Here is an 18,559-nt window from a genome sequence, read left to right as displayed (position 1 = left end):
CCAATTAAGAAAAGAAATTAATCAAACACTTTGTGCAAAGTAGGCAATTAGGGGTGAATACATAAAAGTTATTTAAGGACAGGGTTTTTGAAATACACGGCTTGTGCAAATAAGGTAAGAAGATCAACTAACAACCAGTAAATCAAAAAGGTCTGAGATTTTGTATGGATGAACCCAGTCAAAAGATGGGAAAGGTTTTTAACTTAAGGGAGATTAGCAAACAATGGAAAGGGAATCAATTAGACCCATATTTAGAGGGAAGTAGGAACTAATCACAAATTCATAAACTATTTTTAAGGGAAGTCTATCATATATAAGGAGCATACGAACATATTAAGCATGAAGGAAGACTGTATTGTCATTGTAAAGTCAGTAGAAAATCCAGTATAGAAAAGTTTAGCAAAAGGTCAGAGTCGTATGAAAGCAAGGAATGGGTCTGAAAGAGTTAGGGGCTTTGAAATAAACCCTAAGTTCAATCAAATCACATAATCAAGCTTGGAGGAACCCCCAAATTCTAGGTTTTCCACACTGAATCAAGTACAGAGATGAGAAGGCAAATAGTTGAAACAGGCTCAGAGGTTTCAGAGTTGAAACCTCTTGCATGCTTCTTTCATCAACAGAAACTCATGAGAAAAACATGATAACAAAGTAACATCCGGAACACAATAGAAGCACTTAAAAGAAAAATACTGATAGGAACAGTACAAGAAACATGCTTAAGAGATTTTTCAGAAGAAACTTAAACAGGGTTTACTAGAAGGAAAATAAGGAAACTTAAGAACTTAGCAGGAAAATACAGTAGGAGAAACATGCTGGAACATAGTAGAAGACAAAAATATAAGAACACATTGGAAAAACATATGAGAGCATAGTATGGAAAACATGGTAGAAGAACATACAAGCATGGAGTATATAAAACTCAGTAAAATAACATACAAGAACGGAGTGTAAAAACTCAGTAGAAGAACATACAAGAACAGAGTGTAAAAACTCAGTAAAAGAACATACAAGAACGGAGTGTAAAAACTCAGTAGAAGAACATACAAGAACAGAGTGTAAAAACACAGTAGAAGAACATACAAGGTAGAAGAAAACATAAGAACATAGTAGAGGCAAATAAACACAAAAGACAAAGGAGAGAAAGTCAGAGAAACTCTTAAACATTTTCAGAAAACCCTAGATCAAAAACGAAGCGGTTTTGAAAGTAATTTTTGAAAGAAAAGTTAGGGAAATCATTTGAAAACTCAAGGAGAGAACAGATACACAACGGATCTAAGGAAATCGGAGAAACCTCGAAGGGTTAGGGTTTAAAAAGAACCCTAGAAGTGAGATAGGCTTTGAAAGGTCACTGATCTGAGTCGGAGATGTCAGAATCACGCTCAAACCACCATGGTATACTGGGTGCAAACCTTCGAGGTCAGGCCTCGAATCTTTAGGTATCAGGCACGTGGGAGCAAGAGAAGGTGAGTATAAGACTCTCATAGCCTGAGAAGCCATGAATTCCGGTGGGTTTCAAGGTGGAGGTGGTGGTAAGACGCGATTAGGGTTTATAAATGTTCGAGAGAGTTTGAGAGTTTAGAGGCGGATGGTAGGTGAGAAATGAGAAGGTTAGGGTGGTCGTTTGGGTTAAAAATGGTAAGAGTGAATAGGGGCCGTTGATCTTAGAGATCAACGACCAAGATGAGAGGGGTCTGGGTCGGGTAGGATTTAATCGGGTCAAGGGCGGGTTTAAACTAAAATTGGGTTGGGGAATTTAGATTGGGAATTGGGTTCATTTGGGGCTCAAATAAGGCTAAAATTGAAATAAACGGGGCTAACATTTAAATAGCCATTTCCCTTATTTATTTTATAAAAATAGTAAATTAATTTTTCGAAATAAATTAAAGGTACTAAGTCGATAAATAATATGTAAATATTAAATTAAAAATACTGGAATCAACTTTGTAATTATAAACACAATTAAATCTTAAAATAGGCTAAGATTATAATTATATGCAATTTAACTTTAAAATGCTAAATAAATCTGTAAAAAATGTGCAAAAATTACCTTAGCTATATTTTGGTATAAATATGAGTATTCAATAAAGGAGTTACCAAAAATGATAATTTGGGAAATAATTATTTGTTTTTTCTGATAAAATATGACGATAAATTTATTTACAAATCTTTTAAAAAATAATAAAACACTTGGACATGATTATATATGCATACGTACACTATTTTGAAAGTATTTTGTATATAAAAATATACAGGGAATAATTGGGTATCAACATGTACCTTCTTTTGTGAAATTTTATGTGAGGATCGGGTGGCACACCGCCATGGGTATGTTGTTTAGATCGGGTTGCAGGCCGCAATAGTGTGATGTTGAGTACAGTTCCCTATATCTATTTTGTGTGTTTTGTGTCCCATTTTCGGAGGAAAGTTCATATTAGTTGCGTGAATTGAGTAGTCCCTTCCTGATTTTGTTTTCCATATGTATCACGTTCGAGATTGCAGCCCATTAGCATGTTTTTGGCATCATATGGGACTTTTGATCGGGAATAGGGGTGGCTTATTGCTTGAGCATTTCATACTGGGTGAGATGAGATTATTGGATCTAGGGTCGGTGCAGTCGGATTATATGAAGTATAATAAAGAGCAAAGATCATTATTTGGCCAGAATGAGGTAATGGTTCTTGTCAGAGGTATAGACTTAATGATTTGTTGACACAGTAGTTGGTATGAGCTTCCACGCATCTCTTCCGTTGCGGCGGTATTGCAAAAGTTGGGACAAGACTTAAATATATCATGAGGTGCATTGTGAGCATCAGATTTGGGGAATATCGGCATGTCAGCTATTATGATTAAAATGTTATTATGGTCCTGCGAATGACATGGTGCATAGTGTGAATTTAGAAAAGGTATGCAATCTTGTATCGGTGCATCGTGTGGTGATTTATACAGTGTTCATATGTTGGAAGCAGGCCGGGCAGAGAATTTCAGATGTTGAAACTGGGCTCAAAAGCTTATTTGCCTAAATGAAAGAGGTTATCTTTAGTTTTGATTAAGCTAATGTGCCTAATTGAGTTGTGATGGCACGGGTAGGTGCACGTGGTGTTAAGCAGTGATTTCAGACTACTTCAGTGTAGTTCTCAGCACGTTCGAGGACGAATGTATGTTCAAATGAGAGAGAATGTAATGACCCGACCGATCATTTTGAGCTCTAGCACGTCGTTCAACGGTTTGAGACCTTGAGTAGCTTCACTTCAGGTATTATGACTTGTACACATGGTCGGAATTGGATTCTGGGATGTTTAGAGTTGATTTGGAGACAGAATTCTCATTTCTGAAGCTTTAGGTTGAAAGAATTGACTATGATTGGATTTTTGAGTAAACAATTTTGGAATCGGGATTTGGAGTTTCCAGCATGTTTATAAGATGATTTTGGACTTGGGCGTATGTCCGGATCGGGTTTTGGAAGACCCGGGAACGTTTCGGCACCTATTGTGCAAGTTAGCATTTTTGGAACAATTTCACAAGTTTGGGTTGAAGTGCATTTCAGTGTTATCTATGTCCGTTTGAGATTCCAAGTTTGGGAATAGCTCTGTATGGTTATTCTGGTGTTGGGAGCGCGATTGGAAGTGAATTCAGAGGTCCGTGGGTCAATTTGGAATCATTTGCCTAAAGTTGGAAACTTGAAGGTTTTTGAGAAGTTTGACCGAAAGTGCACTTTGTGATATCGGGGTCGGATTCCATTTTCGGAAGTTGGAGTAGGTTCGTAATGTCGAACATGACTTGTGTGCAAAATTTGAGGTCCATCAGACATGATTTGATAGGTTTAAACATTGAAAGTACAAGTTTGAAAATTTTAAAGTTCATTAAGCTTGAATTGGAGTGCGATTCATGATTTTGATGTTGTTTGATGTGATTTGAGGCTTTGACCAAGTCCGTATTATGTTTTTAGACTTGTGCGGGTATTTGGTTTGGAGCTCCGGGGGCTCGGGTGAGTTTCGGAGTAGCTTCGGGGTGTTTGGTGAAGGAGTTGGAATTTCTGGTTCTGGTATGATCGCATTTGCGAGGAACTGGTCGCAAATGCGATCATCGCATTTGCAAAGGTAGGCTCGCATTTGCGAACATGGGGCTGCTGAGGGGAGATCGCATTTACGCGGGGGTCATAGTTTTTGTGATGCTGTCCTCTTCGCATTTGCGAGGATTTTTGTCGCAAATGCGACCATGGCAGGCAGGGGGGAAGCTGGGCTTCGCATTTGCGATGCCTTTGTCGTAAATGCGACCATCGCAATTGCGAGCCAAAGGTCGCAAATGCGACTTATGCGTCTGGTGCAATGGTTTTTATTCCGAGCCTTATCCTATTTCCCTCATTTCCCACTTGGTCTTAGGCGATTTTTGAAAGCACTTGAGAAGGGGTTCCATCATCATCAAAAAGATAAGTGATTTCTTCTAGGGATTTTGAAGAAAAACCTAGAAATTGAGATTTTTGGATTTTAACCACAATTTTGGGCATAGAAGTGAGAATAAATTATATATTTGAGTTCCTGAGGTCATGAGTAAACTTTATCTTTGATAAATTTTAGAATCCCGGCACGTGGGCCCAAGGGCAATTTTGTCAACTTTTTGATCGGTGTTAAAAATTGTTATAAATTGAATTATAATGATAATTGACCATATATTAATTGGTTTACATAATTATTGTCTAGTTTGGAGCATTATGCATCGATTTGAGTCTTCGGAAGGGCGTGGAATGCCGGTTATGGAACTTCAGAGCGAGGTGAGTCTCCTTTCTAACCTTGTAAGAGGGAATTAACCCTTTAGGTGACCAAGTTAATATGTGCCTCTATTTGTGGGGGTTATGTACGCACGAGGTGATGAGAGTCCGTACTTAGCTACTAGCAATGCCTATGTCCGGGTAGTTTTAGGTTTATGCCATGCCTTGTTGATATTGTTGTTGTTTTATGTTTATTTTTTTCCTTGAGAAGAAGCGAAATTGAGTTTGCTTAGTAAATCTCTTGAAAAGAGTTGAAATTGATGAATTTGAGATCTAAAAAGGTTTTATTTGAACTTCGCATTTTTGAAATGAATTGAAGGAATATTATAATAGCTTAATAAATCTATGTGTAACCGTGTCGCCTGTATGTTTCGCGAGCGGGGTAATTTCCTTAAAAAGCTACAAGTTGAATTTCCCTTATTTTGAAAAGAATCAAGAAAGAGATATGATTTTAATGTGAAATTTATATTTGACTGCATCACAATTATGATCCACGAACGGGGTGATTCTTTAGATTTATATATTACCGCATCGCGCGTATGATTCGCGAGCGAGGTAATTCCATCTACTACTCTTATGGGATCAGACCGTTTGCCTCGGCAAGATTTATGTACCACACTCTCATGGGAGCAGGTCGTTCGCCTCGGCAGGTTAATATATGCATCTATGGTTCGCGTCGTTCGACCCTCGACAATGCACAGTTTACTTTTATTTTGCATCGAGCCGTACATCTCGGCATTTCCTATATATGTACATTGTTCTTATGGAATTTGTGTGTAATATTTGGCTAGAAGCCGGTGTATCTTAGGGCTTTTTTCCTGATTTGATTTATGACAACCCCTTGATGATATCCACCAAATCTATATATGTGCTCCAGTTACAGAGGGAACTTGCTAGCTGAAAACTTGAGTAAAATAAAGAAGAAGGATGTTACTCTGTGTTTTATACAAGGTTATTTCATATAATTTTCCCGTTTCATACTTATTCACTTCTTTATTATAATAATATTATTGGACCATTAGCAAGTGTCGAAGTCGACCTCTCGTCACTACTTCTTTGAGGTTAGGCGGGATACTTACTTAGTACACGTTTTTGTACTCATGCTACACTTGCAGTCCATTTTGTTGCACATGCACATGTACCTCTAGTGGCCTGATGAATGTAGCAACATAGATGATACAAAGACTTAGGTGAGCTGCATCTCTCGAGACGACCCGCATCTAGTAGAGTCTCTTTGAAGTGCATTATATTTACTTTCTGTCCAAGTTTGTATTCTCGACAGCTATTGTACTTTATTAGATTTACTAGTAATTGCTCATGCACTTGTGACACTGGGTTCTGGGATGATTTCTGGATTATTCAGTAAATAAATTTTGTAAAGACATTATTATTTATTTGGTGAAATTTAATTCTCATTGTTTCATGTTTAGCGGAAATGATTTTGAAAATATTAAAACGAGAGTTTCTAGTTAAATGGTGTTGGCTTGCCTGACAGTGGGGTCCGGCACCATCATGACCCTTAGTGGTTTTTGGGTCATGACACTAGCCCTTAATTTCGTGATTTTACTGAAATTATGTAATGAGAAAAGCAATGCTTGAGTGTGGGAGTTGTTCGTCATGCGTACATGTACTATCAAGGGTTGAGGTGAGATTGTTGAGCTTAAATTGGTAGAATTTAGGTTGTGGGGTGAAGGAAATACACCATAGGAGAACCTAGAAATCATAATTCCCACCTGGTGTATGATAAAATACTAAAATGAGCTAGAACCACAAACTCCTTCCTAAGTTTGTTCAATTTATCGATATCTCTAAATAGATCAATGTTGCTAGGATTTCTAAACTATGTAGTGAATTAAGGAAAGCTCAAAGCGAGGTATGTTGGCTAAACTCCTTTTTTAGATATTCTATATCTAAAAAAGGATTACAACATCGATATTTTATATCATCCAGGGAAGGTCAATGTTGTGGCAGATGCTCTTAGCTGGAAATCTATGGGTAGTTTGGCTTACTTGGAGGAATATCAAAGGGCGTTGGCAAAGGAGGTTCATTAGTTGGCTAGATTGGGAGTTCGTCTTGCGGATTGTAGTGAAGGAGAATAGGGCTAAATCATCGTTCATTGTGTAAATCAAGGAAAAAACAGTACGATGAACCATTGTTAGTACAACTAACAGAAGGGATTCATAAACATAAGATCATGGCTTTTGCTCTTGGCATGGATGATGGTACGCTAAGGTACCAAGGGCGACTATGTGTTCCAAATATGGATGGTCTCCGTGAAAGAATCATTGCCGAGGCTCACTCTTCTAGGTATTCCATGAACCCGTGCTATACAAAGATGTACCATGATCTTAAGAAAGTCTACTGGTGGAATGATATGAAGAGGAATGTATCGGAATTTGTGGCAAGATGTCAAAATTTTCAGCAAGTGAAGGCCGATAACCAAAGGCTTGGTGGGTTGGCACAGAACAAAGAAATTCCAATGTGGAAATGGAAGTTGATCCATATGGACTTTGTGGTAAGACTACCTCACTCTCCTTGCATGTTCAACTTGATTTGGGTTATTGTGGATCGACTCATGAAATCAGCACACTTCTTACCTGTTAAGGCTACCAACATAGCGGAACAATATGTTTAGTTTTATATCAAGGAAATAATCAGGCTGCATGGCACTCGAGTTTCCATCATTTCTGATCGGGGGGCATAATTCATAGCTAACTTTTGGAAGAAATTTCAGCAAGGTTTGGGTACTCAAGTAAACCTTAGTATAGCTTTCCATCCATCGATGGACAGCCAAGCAAGCAGACTATTCAGACGCTTTAGTATATGTTGCACTCTTATGTTATACGGTAGGAGATGTAGATCTCCCACTGGATGGTTTGATATTGGGGAAGTAGAGTTAATAGGGCCAAACCTCGTGCATTAGGCTCTAGAGAAGGTTAAGATCATTAAGGAGCGGCTGAAAACTACCCAGAGATGTTAGAAGTCCTACTCAGATATGTATCGCAAGGATTTGGAGTTGAAAGCGGATGATTGGGTAATCTTAAAAGTATCCCCCATGAAGGGTATAATGCAGTTTGGTAAGAAAATCATTTAGAGGATTGGTCAAGTGGCTTATAGGCTAAAAATACCTCCAGAGATGTCTTTAGTACACCCGGTGTTTCATGTATCCATGTTGAAGAAGGTGGTTGGAGATCTGTCGCTCATTGTTCCGGTTGATAAGTTAATGAAGAATTGACTTACGAAGAAATTCCAGTTGCAATTCTTGATAGGCAAGTTCAAAAGTTGACAAATAAAGAGATTGCCTCCGTGAGAGTATCATGACAAAAACAACAAGTCGAAGAGGCCCCCTAGAAGACTGAGGAAGAGATGTAGGAGAAGTATCCTAATTTATTTGAATTGCTATGTAATGGTGTCCATGATGTTGAAAGCTAACTTTTTATAAATTATGTTTTCCTTGTATAACTTATGTAGAAGTTTCTCCTTCTTGGTAATGTAATGTTTAATGGCATAGCGGCTAGAGTGTTTTCCTTATTGTTTTACATTGTTGTGTTTTGGTTTTATTGTTTGGACTAATTTTGGGATTCTCTAGCAGGTGGATAGGCCCAATAATAGGGAGAGAATATCGAAATGTTTGCAAATTTAGGGAGTTAGTCAAAAATTTGGAACTACAGGTGTGTGTTATAGCAGCTGAGTCACATTGGATACTAATGGTGAATTTTGACCCTCATTCAAGGACGAATAATCTTAGGCGTGGGAGGATGTAAGGCCCCTAAAAAAAATTTCACCTAAAAACCCGAGATTTTTTGGTGCCAAGATAGATTTAGGTGTTGATGGTACGAAATTTTTGGGTTGAACAGTGCGATAGGTAGTTGAAATTGTTTTTTTGGTAGTGCAGGGCGTTTCTGCGGTCTATTTGCAGTGGAATGAAGCAGAAACTTGAGATAATTTTAGGACCATTATGCGTTCCATTATGTGGACGCATAATCATTTCGCGGGCCGCACAACGCACTACAAATCCAACATAAAAATTTCTGGAGGGGTGTTCTGCGGCGCATTATGTGACGCCAAAATGGCCGGTATCGGACGGACATTATGCCGACCACAGAATCGTTATACGGTCATATATGCGATCGCATATCTATATCGGGGCTTCATCTTTCTTATTTTTCTAACCTGGCCCAATTTCGATTTATAGTTGTTGAAGACCATTTGTAAGGTAAAAATTTGACATTTTGAGAGAGGGGGAGTGCTATAGAGTGAAAGGGGGTTCCTAAACTCATTATTTCTCACCTCTTGCTCAAGGCTTGAAGAATTAGCAAGGAAAACCTCACTACGCTTTCATCCTAAAGGTAATATTCTACTCCCTAGCCCTCAATTTCGTGATTTTATGGAAAATATGTTATGAGAAAAGCAATGCTTGAGTGAGGGAGTTGTTCGTCAAGTGTGCATGTACCATCAAGGGATGAGGGGAGATTGTTGAGCTTAATTGGGTAGACTATGGGTTGTTGGATGAAGGAAATACACCATAGGAGAACCTAGAAATCATAATGCTCACCTACTATATGATAAAATGCTCAAATGAGCTGGAACCATGAACTCCTTCCTAATTTGTGTTCAATTTTGCTATATCTCTAAATAGATCAAAGATGCTAGGATTTTGGAACAATGTAGTGAATTAAAGAAAGCTCAAAGTGAGGTATGTTGGCTAAACTCCTTTTTTAGGTATTCTATATCTAAAAAAGAATTACAACATCGATATTCTATATCATCCGGGGAAGGCTAATGTTGTGGCAGATGCTCTTAACTGAAAATATATGGGTAGTTCAGCTCACTTGGAGGAATATCAAAGAACGTTGGCAACTGAGGTTCATCAAATGGCTACTTTGGGAGTTCGTCTTGCGGACTCTAGTGAAGGAGGGATAATTGTGCAAAATAGGGTTGAATCATCGATCATTGTGGAAGTCAAGGAGAAACAGTACAATGACCCATTGTTGGTACAATTGACGGAGGGGATTCATAAACATAAGACCATGGCTTTTTCTCTTAGCATGGATGATGGTACGCTAAGGTAACAAGGTCAACTATGTTTTTCAAATATGGATGGTCTCCGGACAAGAATCATTAACGAGGCTCACCCTTCTAGGTATTCCATGCACCCGTGCTCTACAAAGATGTACCATGATCTAAAGAAAGTCTACTGGTGGAATTATATGAAGAGGAATATATCGGACTTTATGGCAAGATGTCAAAATTGTCAACAAGTAAAGGCCAAATACCAAAGGCCTTGTGGGTTGGCACAGAACATAGAAATTTCGATGTGGAAATGGGAGATGATCCATATGGACTTTGTGGTAGGACTACCTCGCAATCCTCGCATGTTCGACTCTATTTGGGTTATTGTGGATTGACTCACGAAATCAGCACATACCGACACAACGTAACAGTATGTTTAGTTGTATATCAAGGAAATAGTCAGGCTGCATGACACTCCAATTTCCATCATTTCTGATCGGGGGCACAATTCACAACTATCTTTTGGAAGAAATTTCAGCAAGGGTTGGGTAGTCAGGTAAACCTTAGTATATCTTTCCATTCACAGACCGACGGGCAAGCCGAGCGAACTATTCAGACGGTTGAGTATATGTTGTGCTCTTGTGTTCTTGAGTTTAAGTGTAGTTGGGATGATGATGTGCCACTCATAGAATTTTTCTGCAATAGCAGTTACCATGCTAGCATTCAGATGGCACTGTTCGAGGATTTATACGGTAGGAAATGTAGATCTCCCATTGGATGGTTTGAGATTGGGGAAGTAAAGTTAATAGGGCCAGACTTCATGCATCAGGCTATGGATAAGGTTAATATCATTAAGGAGCAGTTGAAAACTACCCAGAGATGTGAGAAGTCCTATTCAGATATGCATCGTAGGGATTTGGAGTTCAAAGAGGATGATTGGGTAGTCTTGAAAGTATCCCCCATGAAGGTATAATGCGGTTTGGTAAAAAAGTGAAATTGAGTCCTAGATATGTCATACCGTACAAAATCATTTAGAGGATTGGTCATATGGCTTATAGTCTAGAACTACCTCAAGAGATTTCTTTAGTTCACCCGGTGTTTCATGTATCCATGTTGACAAAGGTGGTTGTTGATCCATCTCTCATTTTTCCAGTTGATACTATTGGATTTAATGAAGAATTTACTTATGAAGAAGTTCTAGTTGCAGTTCTTGAGGCAAGTTCAAAAGTTGACAAATAAGGAGATTGCCTCCGTGAGAGTGTCATGGCAATACCAACAAGTTGAAGAGGCCACCTGGGAGACCGAGGAAGAGATGTAGGAGAAGTATCCTAATTTATTTGAATAGCTATGTAATGGTGTCCATGATGTTAAAAGCTAGCTTTTTATAAAATATGTTTCCCCTGTATGGAATATGTAGAAGTTACTCCTTCATGGTAATGTACTGTTTAATGGCATAGAGGCTAGTGTGTTTTCCCTGTTGTTTTACGTTGTTATGTTTTGGTTTTATTGTTAGGACTGGTGTTGGGATTCTCTGGCTGGTGTATAGGCCCAATTACAGGGAGACTCATGCAAAACTTTTTAAAATTTAGGGAGTTAGTTAAAAATTTGGAACTATTGGTGTGTGTTATAGTAGTTGAGTCACATTGGATACTAATGGTGAATTTTAACCCTCATTCAAGGATGAATGATCGTAAGCGGGGAAGGATGTAAGGCCCCTAAAAAAATTTCACCTAAAAACCTAAGATTTCGTGGTGCCAAGTTAGATTTGGGTTTTGATGGTACGTAATTTTTGGGTTGAACAGTGCATTGGGTAGTTGAAACAAAATTTTGGAAGTGTAGGGCGTATCTGCGGTCCAATTGCGATCGCAGAACTGATTTGTGGACCGCATATCTGTCGCGAAATGAAGCAGAAAATTGAGATAATTTTAGGACAATTATGCGGTCCATTATGCGACCGCATAATCATTTCATGGGTTGCACAACCCATCACAGATCAAACATAAAAATTTCTAGAGGGGAGTTCTGCGGTGCATTATGCGACCATTGATCTGCCGTAGAGCGAAGCAGGAACGCGCAGTATATGGAGCCATTATGCAGACCGCAGAATTATTATGCGGTCACATATGCGACCGCAGATCTGCATCGAGTCTTCATCTTTCTAATTTTCCTAACCTGACCCTATTTCGATATATAGTTGTTGAAGACTATTTGTAAGGTAAAAATTTGACATTTTGAGAGAGGGGGGAGTGCTCTAGAGTGAAAGAGGGTTCCTAAACTCATTATTTCTCACTTCTTGCTCAAGGCTTGAATTAGCAAGGAAAACCTCACTAGGCTTTCATCCTAAAGGTAAAATTCTACTCTCTAGCCTTCAATTTCGTTATTTTACTGAAAATAAGTTATGAGAAAAGCAATGCTTGAGTGAGGGAGTTGTTCGTCAAGTGTGCATGTACTATCAAGGGATGATGGGAGATTGTTGAGCTTAATTGGGTAGACTATGGGTTGTTGGATGAAGGAAATACACCATAGGAGAACCTAGAAATCATAATGCTCACCTACTATATGATAAAATGCGCAAATGAGCAGGAACCATAAACTTCTTCCTAATTTGTGTTCAATTTTGCTATATCTCTAAATAGATCAAAGATGCTAGGATTCTGGAACTGTGTAGTGAATTAAGGAAAGCTGTATGTTGGCTAAACTCCTATATTAGATATTCTATATCTAAAAAAGAATTACAACATCGTTATTCTATATCATCCGGGGAAGGCTAATGTTGCGGCGCATGCTCTTAACTGAAAATCTATGGGTAGTTTAGCTCACTTGGAGGAATATCAAAGAACGTTGGCAACTGAGGTTCATCAAATGGCTACTTTGGGAGTTCGTCTTGCGTACTCTAGTGAATGAGGGATAATTGTGCAAAATAGGGTTGAATCATCGATCATTGTGGAAGTCAAGGAGAAACAGTACAATGACCCATTGTTGGGACAATTGACGGAGGGGATTCATAAACATAAGACCATGGCTTTTTCTCTTAGCATGGATGATGGTACGCTAAGGTAACAAGGGCAACTATGTTTTTCAAATATGGATGGTCTCCGGACAAGAATCATTAACGAGGCTCACCCTTCTAGGTATTCCATGCACCCGTGCTCTACAAAGATGTACCATGATCTAAAGAAAGTCTACTGGTGGAATGATATGAAGAGGAATATATCGGACTTTATGGCAAGATGTCAAAATTATCAACAAGTAAAGGCCAAATACCAAAGGCCTTGTGGGTTGGCACAGAACATAGAAATTTCGATGTGAAAATGGGAGATGATCCATATGGACTTTGTGGCAGGACTACCTCGCAATCCTCGCATGTTTGACTCTATTTGGGTTATTGTGGATTGACTCACGAAATCAGCACATACCGACACATCGTAACAATATGTTTAGTTGTATATCAAGGAAATAGTCAGGCTGCATGACACTCCAATTTCCATCATTTCTGATCGGGGGCACAATTCACAACTATTTTTTGGAAGAAATTTTAGCAAGGGTTGGGTACTCAAGTAAACCTTAGTATAGCTTTCCATCCGTAGACCGACAGGCAAGCCGAGCGGACTATTCAGATAGTTGAGTATATGTTGTGCTCTTGTGTTCTTGAGTTTAATTTTAGCTGGGATGATGATGTGCCACTCGAAGAATTTTTTTGCAACAGCAGTTACCATGCTAGCATTTAGATGGCACTGTTCGAGGATTTATACGGTAGGAGATGTAGATTTCCTATTGGATGGTTTGAGATTGGGAAGTAGAGTTAATAGGGTTAGACCTCATGCATCAGGCTATGGAGAAGGTTAAGATCATTAAGGAGCGATTGAAAACTACCCAGAGATGTGAGAAGTCCTATTCAAATATGCGTCGCAGGGATTTGGAGTTCAAAGAGGATGATTGGGTAGTCTTGAAAGTATCCCTGTCACGACCCCAACCCCGGTCACGATGGCGCCCAACACACTGCTAGGCAAGGCCGACCATTCAACAATATTATTCCAAATTCTTATTCAGATTATTGATAAATATCACAGAGAATTTACTAAGTCATTTCATTCAAGTGTATAATTAATAATAAAATCTGAAGTTCAATTAAAATACCACACCATAGCCCAACAGAATCCGGTGTCACGAATATGAGCCTCTAATACAGAATATCCACCCATTACAAGTCTGTATAGGAAAAATACGGAATAAAATATAGAGATAGAGGGGAAAGATCAAGGCTGCGAATGCAATACAGCTACCTCAATACTCCCGGATACTGCCTGCTCAGCTAAACAATTCCTCACTTAGCCTGTGGTGTACCTGGATCTGCACGCAAGGTGCAGGGAGTAATGTGAGTACTCCGACCCAGTGAGTAATAAACATAAATAAAGGCTGAGAATAAGAAATCATAGAAAAATACAAAGTAAACTATAACTGGCAGTTTAGAACAACAAATAGTGAAGCAACAAGTCAATTAAGTCAGAGTACCAAATACTGAGACAGGTATAACAGATAAAAACAAATGCATGAGTGCAATGCAATGCATATGATGGTACTCTAGTACCCATAGCGGCGTGCAGCCCGAGCCATCCATTTATTTATCGTCGATGGCGCTCACTAGGGGTGTGTGCAGACTCCGGAGGGGCTCCTACAGCCCAAGCGCAATATCAAGCCATCTCATGGCATCAAATCTAGGCCCTCGGCCTCATATCAATCTCAGTATAATCAACCAGGCTCTTGGCCTCAATATCACTGTACTCAACTAGGGTCTCGACCTCAATATCAATGTAATACTGCTGTGGCGCGCAACCCAATCCATGCTCAGTCCAAAAACCATCATAATCCCCTTGGGCATTTGTAAAACAGTAGTTCTCAGCACGAAATGTCATTTAGAAATATCATTTAAGTTTTTAAATCTTTAAAGATGGCTGAGTTTGCAAAACAGTATTTAAAACCTTGGACTGAGGTCAAATTATATGCAAAATATGCGAAAGCAGTGATATCAATCCCTGAAGGATTCAAATAATTGGCAAGAAGCCCAAATGTAACAATTAAATCTAAGTAAGGATGATTCTCAATTTAGTTCAAGTAGAAAACAGGGTACAAACATCTCTCGGGACGGACCAAGTCACAATCCCCAATGGTGTTCTACCCCACGCCCGTTATCCGGCGTGCAAGTCACCTCAATATAGCGTTACGATGTGAAATTCCGGGGTTTCAAACCCTCAGGACATCATTTACATCAATTACTCACCTCAAGACGGTCAAAGTCTAGCTCGCTATGCCCTTGCCTCTCAAATTACCCTCCTCGTGTAACGAATCTGCCCAAAATCACAACGAATATGTCGCATTATGCTAAAGAAACAATACCCAATCGAAAGCAATAGAAAAATATCAAAATTCACGAATTTGACAAAACCCGAGCCCCGGGCCCATGTCTCGAAAAATCAGAAAATTAACATCACCGGATTCCTTGTCTCGCTACGAGTCTATACATACCAAGAACTCCCAAATCCGAGTTCAAATGACCCATCAAATCCTAATTGTTTGGTTTCAAAATTCAAGTCCTAGTTCTTGATTTGTAGGCTTATATTTCATAAATCTCTAGGTGGAATTCACAATAAAAACAAGTTCTAAGTCCAAGAAACTTACCTCAAGTCGTTCCCCCTTGAATCCCTCTTTAATCTCCACCAAGAAGCTCTCAAAATGATCAACCATGGAGGAAAAATGACCCAAAATCGCGGATGAAGTGTTTTATAAACTCACTGCCCAGAATTTTTCGGAAGTACTGTTCATGCGTGCGGTTATTGTTCACGCACGTGGTCACTATTCACCTACACAGTTACTGTTCACGTGCGGTTATTGTTCACGCTGCTAAAAAAATACCGCAGCAGCCAAAGAAATTGCAGCACTTTTCTTTTTACTAAAATGGCTCTAACTCCATCATACGAACTCGGAATTTGATGATTCTTGTTCCTATAAGTCACAAATAATGATACAAACATAGTCCTTTAATTGAAACTCAATTCGGAGCTCGTTCGCTCAGTGCGATATCTATTTCGCTCGTTAAACAATTAACTCATGTTTCGTGTCAAAAACCCAATCGCGACTTGATGAAATTAGACCAAACTTTTCAGATCACTCCTATAATTCATTATTTAAATTCTGGAAATCTCGAAATAAAATTTCAATCTCTAGAACTAAAAATAGACCTTTGGATCATTACATGCTTATGCTCAAACGGCAAAAATCTTCCAAAAACTCTTCCAAAACTTATCCGAGCCTCATGGGACCCCGACCAAACATGCCAACATAATTCATAATATTATTCAAAACTCTTCCAATTATCAAAACACCTCAAACAACATTAAATTACCCAAAACTCATCGAATTCAAGCCTAATTTTCTAAAAACTTCTGAAATACACTTTCGATCAAAAACCCGACCAAACCACGTCCGAATGACGTGAAATTTTGCACACACATCCCAAATCACCTAACGAAGCTAAAAAAACTCTTGGAATTCCATTTCGACTCTCGCATCAAAATCTCACCTATCAATCGGAATTCACCAAAATACTAACTTCGCCAATTCAAGCCTAATTCTATACCGGACCTCCAAAATTACTTCCGATCGCACTCCTAAGTAATATATCATCCCTCAAAGCTAACCTAATCATCGGGATTCAAATCCGAGCCCTCTAACACATAAGTCAACGTCCGATTGACTTTTCCAAAATAAACCTTTCTTAAAGAGACTAAGTGTCTCATTTCCTACTAAACACAATCCAAATCAACTCGTTCACACCCAACACTGATAATGAAGCATAAAAAATAGGAAATGGGGAAATTGGGCGGTAACTCACGAGACGACGAGTCAGGTCTTCACAATCCCCCATGAAGGGATAATGCGGTTTGGTAAAAAAGTGAAATTGAGTTCGAGATATGTCAGACCGTACAAAATCATTCAGAGGATTGGTCAGGTGGCTTATAGGCTAGAACTACCTACAGAGAATTCTTCAGTTCACCCAGTGTTTCATATATCCATGTTGATGAAGGTGGTTGTAGATCCGTTTCTCATTTTTCCAGTTGATACTATTGAGGTTAATGAAGAATTTACTTATGAAGAAATTCTAGTTTCAATTCTTGATAGGCAAGTTCAAAAGTTGACAAATAAAACGATTGCCTCCGTAAGAGTGTCATGGCAAAACCAACAAGTCGAAGAGGCCACCTGTGAGACCGAGGAAGAGATGTAGGAGAAGTATCCTAATTTATTTGAATAGCTATATAATGGTGTCCATGATGTTAAAAGCTAGCTTTTAATAAATTATGTTTTCCCTGTATGACTTATGTAGAAGTTACTCCTTCTTGGTAATGTAATGTTTAATGGCATAGCAGCTAGTGTCTTTTCCCTGTTGTTTTACGTTGTTGTGTTTTGGGTTTATTGTTAGGACTGGTGTTGGGATTTTTGGCTGGTGGATAGGCCCATTTACAGGGAGGCTCTAGCGAAACTTTTTAAAATTTAGGGAGTTAATCAAAAATTTGGAACTATTGGTGTGTGTTATAGCATTTGAGTCACATTGGATATTAATGGTGAATTTTAACCCTCATTCGAAGAAGAATGATCTTAAGCGGGGGAGGATGTAAGGCCCCTAAAAAATTCACCTAAAAACCTGAGATTTCGTGGTGCCAAGTTAGATTTAGGTGTTGATGGTACGTAATTTTTGGGTTGAACAGTGCGTTAGGTAGTTGAAATTTTTTTTTGGCAGTGTAGGGCATTTCTGCGGTCCAATTGCGATCGCAATACTGATTTGTGGACCACATATCTGTCACGGAATGAAGCAGAAACTTGAGATAATTTTAGGACCATTATGCGATCCATTATGCGACCGCATAATCATTTCACGGGCTATACAACCCATCGCAGATCCAACATAAAAATTTCCAAAGGGGAGTTATGCGGTGCATTATGCGACCGTTTATCTGCCGCAGAGTGAAGTAGGAACGCCCAATTCGGGAGCCATTATGCAGATCGCAGAATCATTATGTGGTCACATATGCGATCACAGATCTGCATCGAGTCTTCATCTTTCTAATTTTCCTAACCCGGCCATATTTCGATATATAGTTGTTGAAGACCATTTGTAAGGTAAAAATTTGACATTTTGAGAGCGGGGGGAGTGCTCTAGAGTGAAAGGGGATTCCTAAACTCATTATTTCTCACTTCTTGCTCAAGGCTTGAAGAATTAGCAAGGAAAATCTCACTAGACTTTCATCCTAAAGGTAATATTCTACTTCCTAGCCCTCAATTTCATGATTTTATTGAAAATATGTTATGAGAAAAGCAATGCTTGAGTGAGGGAGTTGTTCGTCAAGTGTGAATGTACTATCAAGGGATGAAGGGAGATTGTTGAGCTTTATTAGGCAGACTTTGGGTTTTTTGGGGTGAAGGAAATACACCGTAGGAGAACCTAGAAATCATAATGCCCACGTAGTGTATGATAAAACAGTCAAATGAGCTGGAACTATGAACTCCTTCCTAATTTGTGCTCAATTTTGCTATATCTCTAAATAGATCAAAGTTGTTAGGATTCCGGAACTGTGTAGTGAATTAAGGAAAGCTCAAAGCGAGGTATATTGGCTAAACTCCTTTTTTAGAATTGAACCCCACAATGGCCTTGTAAGTCCCGTGTTGCTCATTGTAAATTGATTATTCAGAATAAGCCTTGTGTCAAAATATATATGCATTCAATATGTA

General features: G+C 38.9%; 1 protein-coding gene across 1 annotated transcript; it reads left to right on the top strand.

Moving 5' to 3' along the window:
• Positions 1 to 9,795: 9,795 nt before the first annotated feature.
• On the top strand, positions 9,796 to 11,017 carry LOC107773343 (uncharacterized). Its single transcript, XM_075221431.1, has 3 exons — positions 9,796 to 9,833; positions 10,442 to 10,745; positions 10,901 to 11,017. Exons 1-3 carry the CDS (start codon positions 9,796 to 9,798, stop codon positions 11,015 to 11,017), a joined length of 459 nt encoding a protein of 152 aa, XP_075077532.1.
• Positions 11,018 to 18,559: the final 7,542 nt, after the last annotated feature.

Source organism: Nicotiana tabacum, chromosome 1 (genome assembly GCF_000715075.1).
Source record: "Nicotiana tabacum cultivar K326 chromosome 1, ASM71507v2, whole genome shotgun sequence".
In the NCBI taxonomy this organism is placed as follows: domain Eukaryota; kingdom Viridiplantae; phylum Streptophyta; class Magnoliopsida; order Solanales; family Solanaceae; genus Nicotiana; species Nicotiana tabacum.
This window is presented reverse-complemented; position numbering and strand designations above follow the sequence as displayed.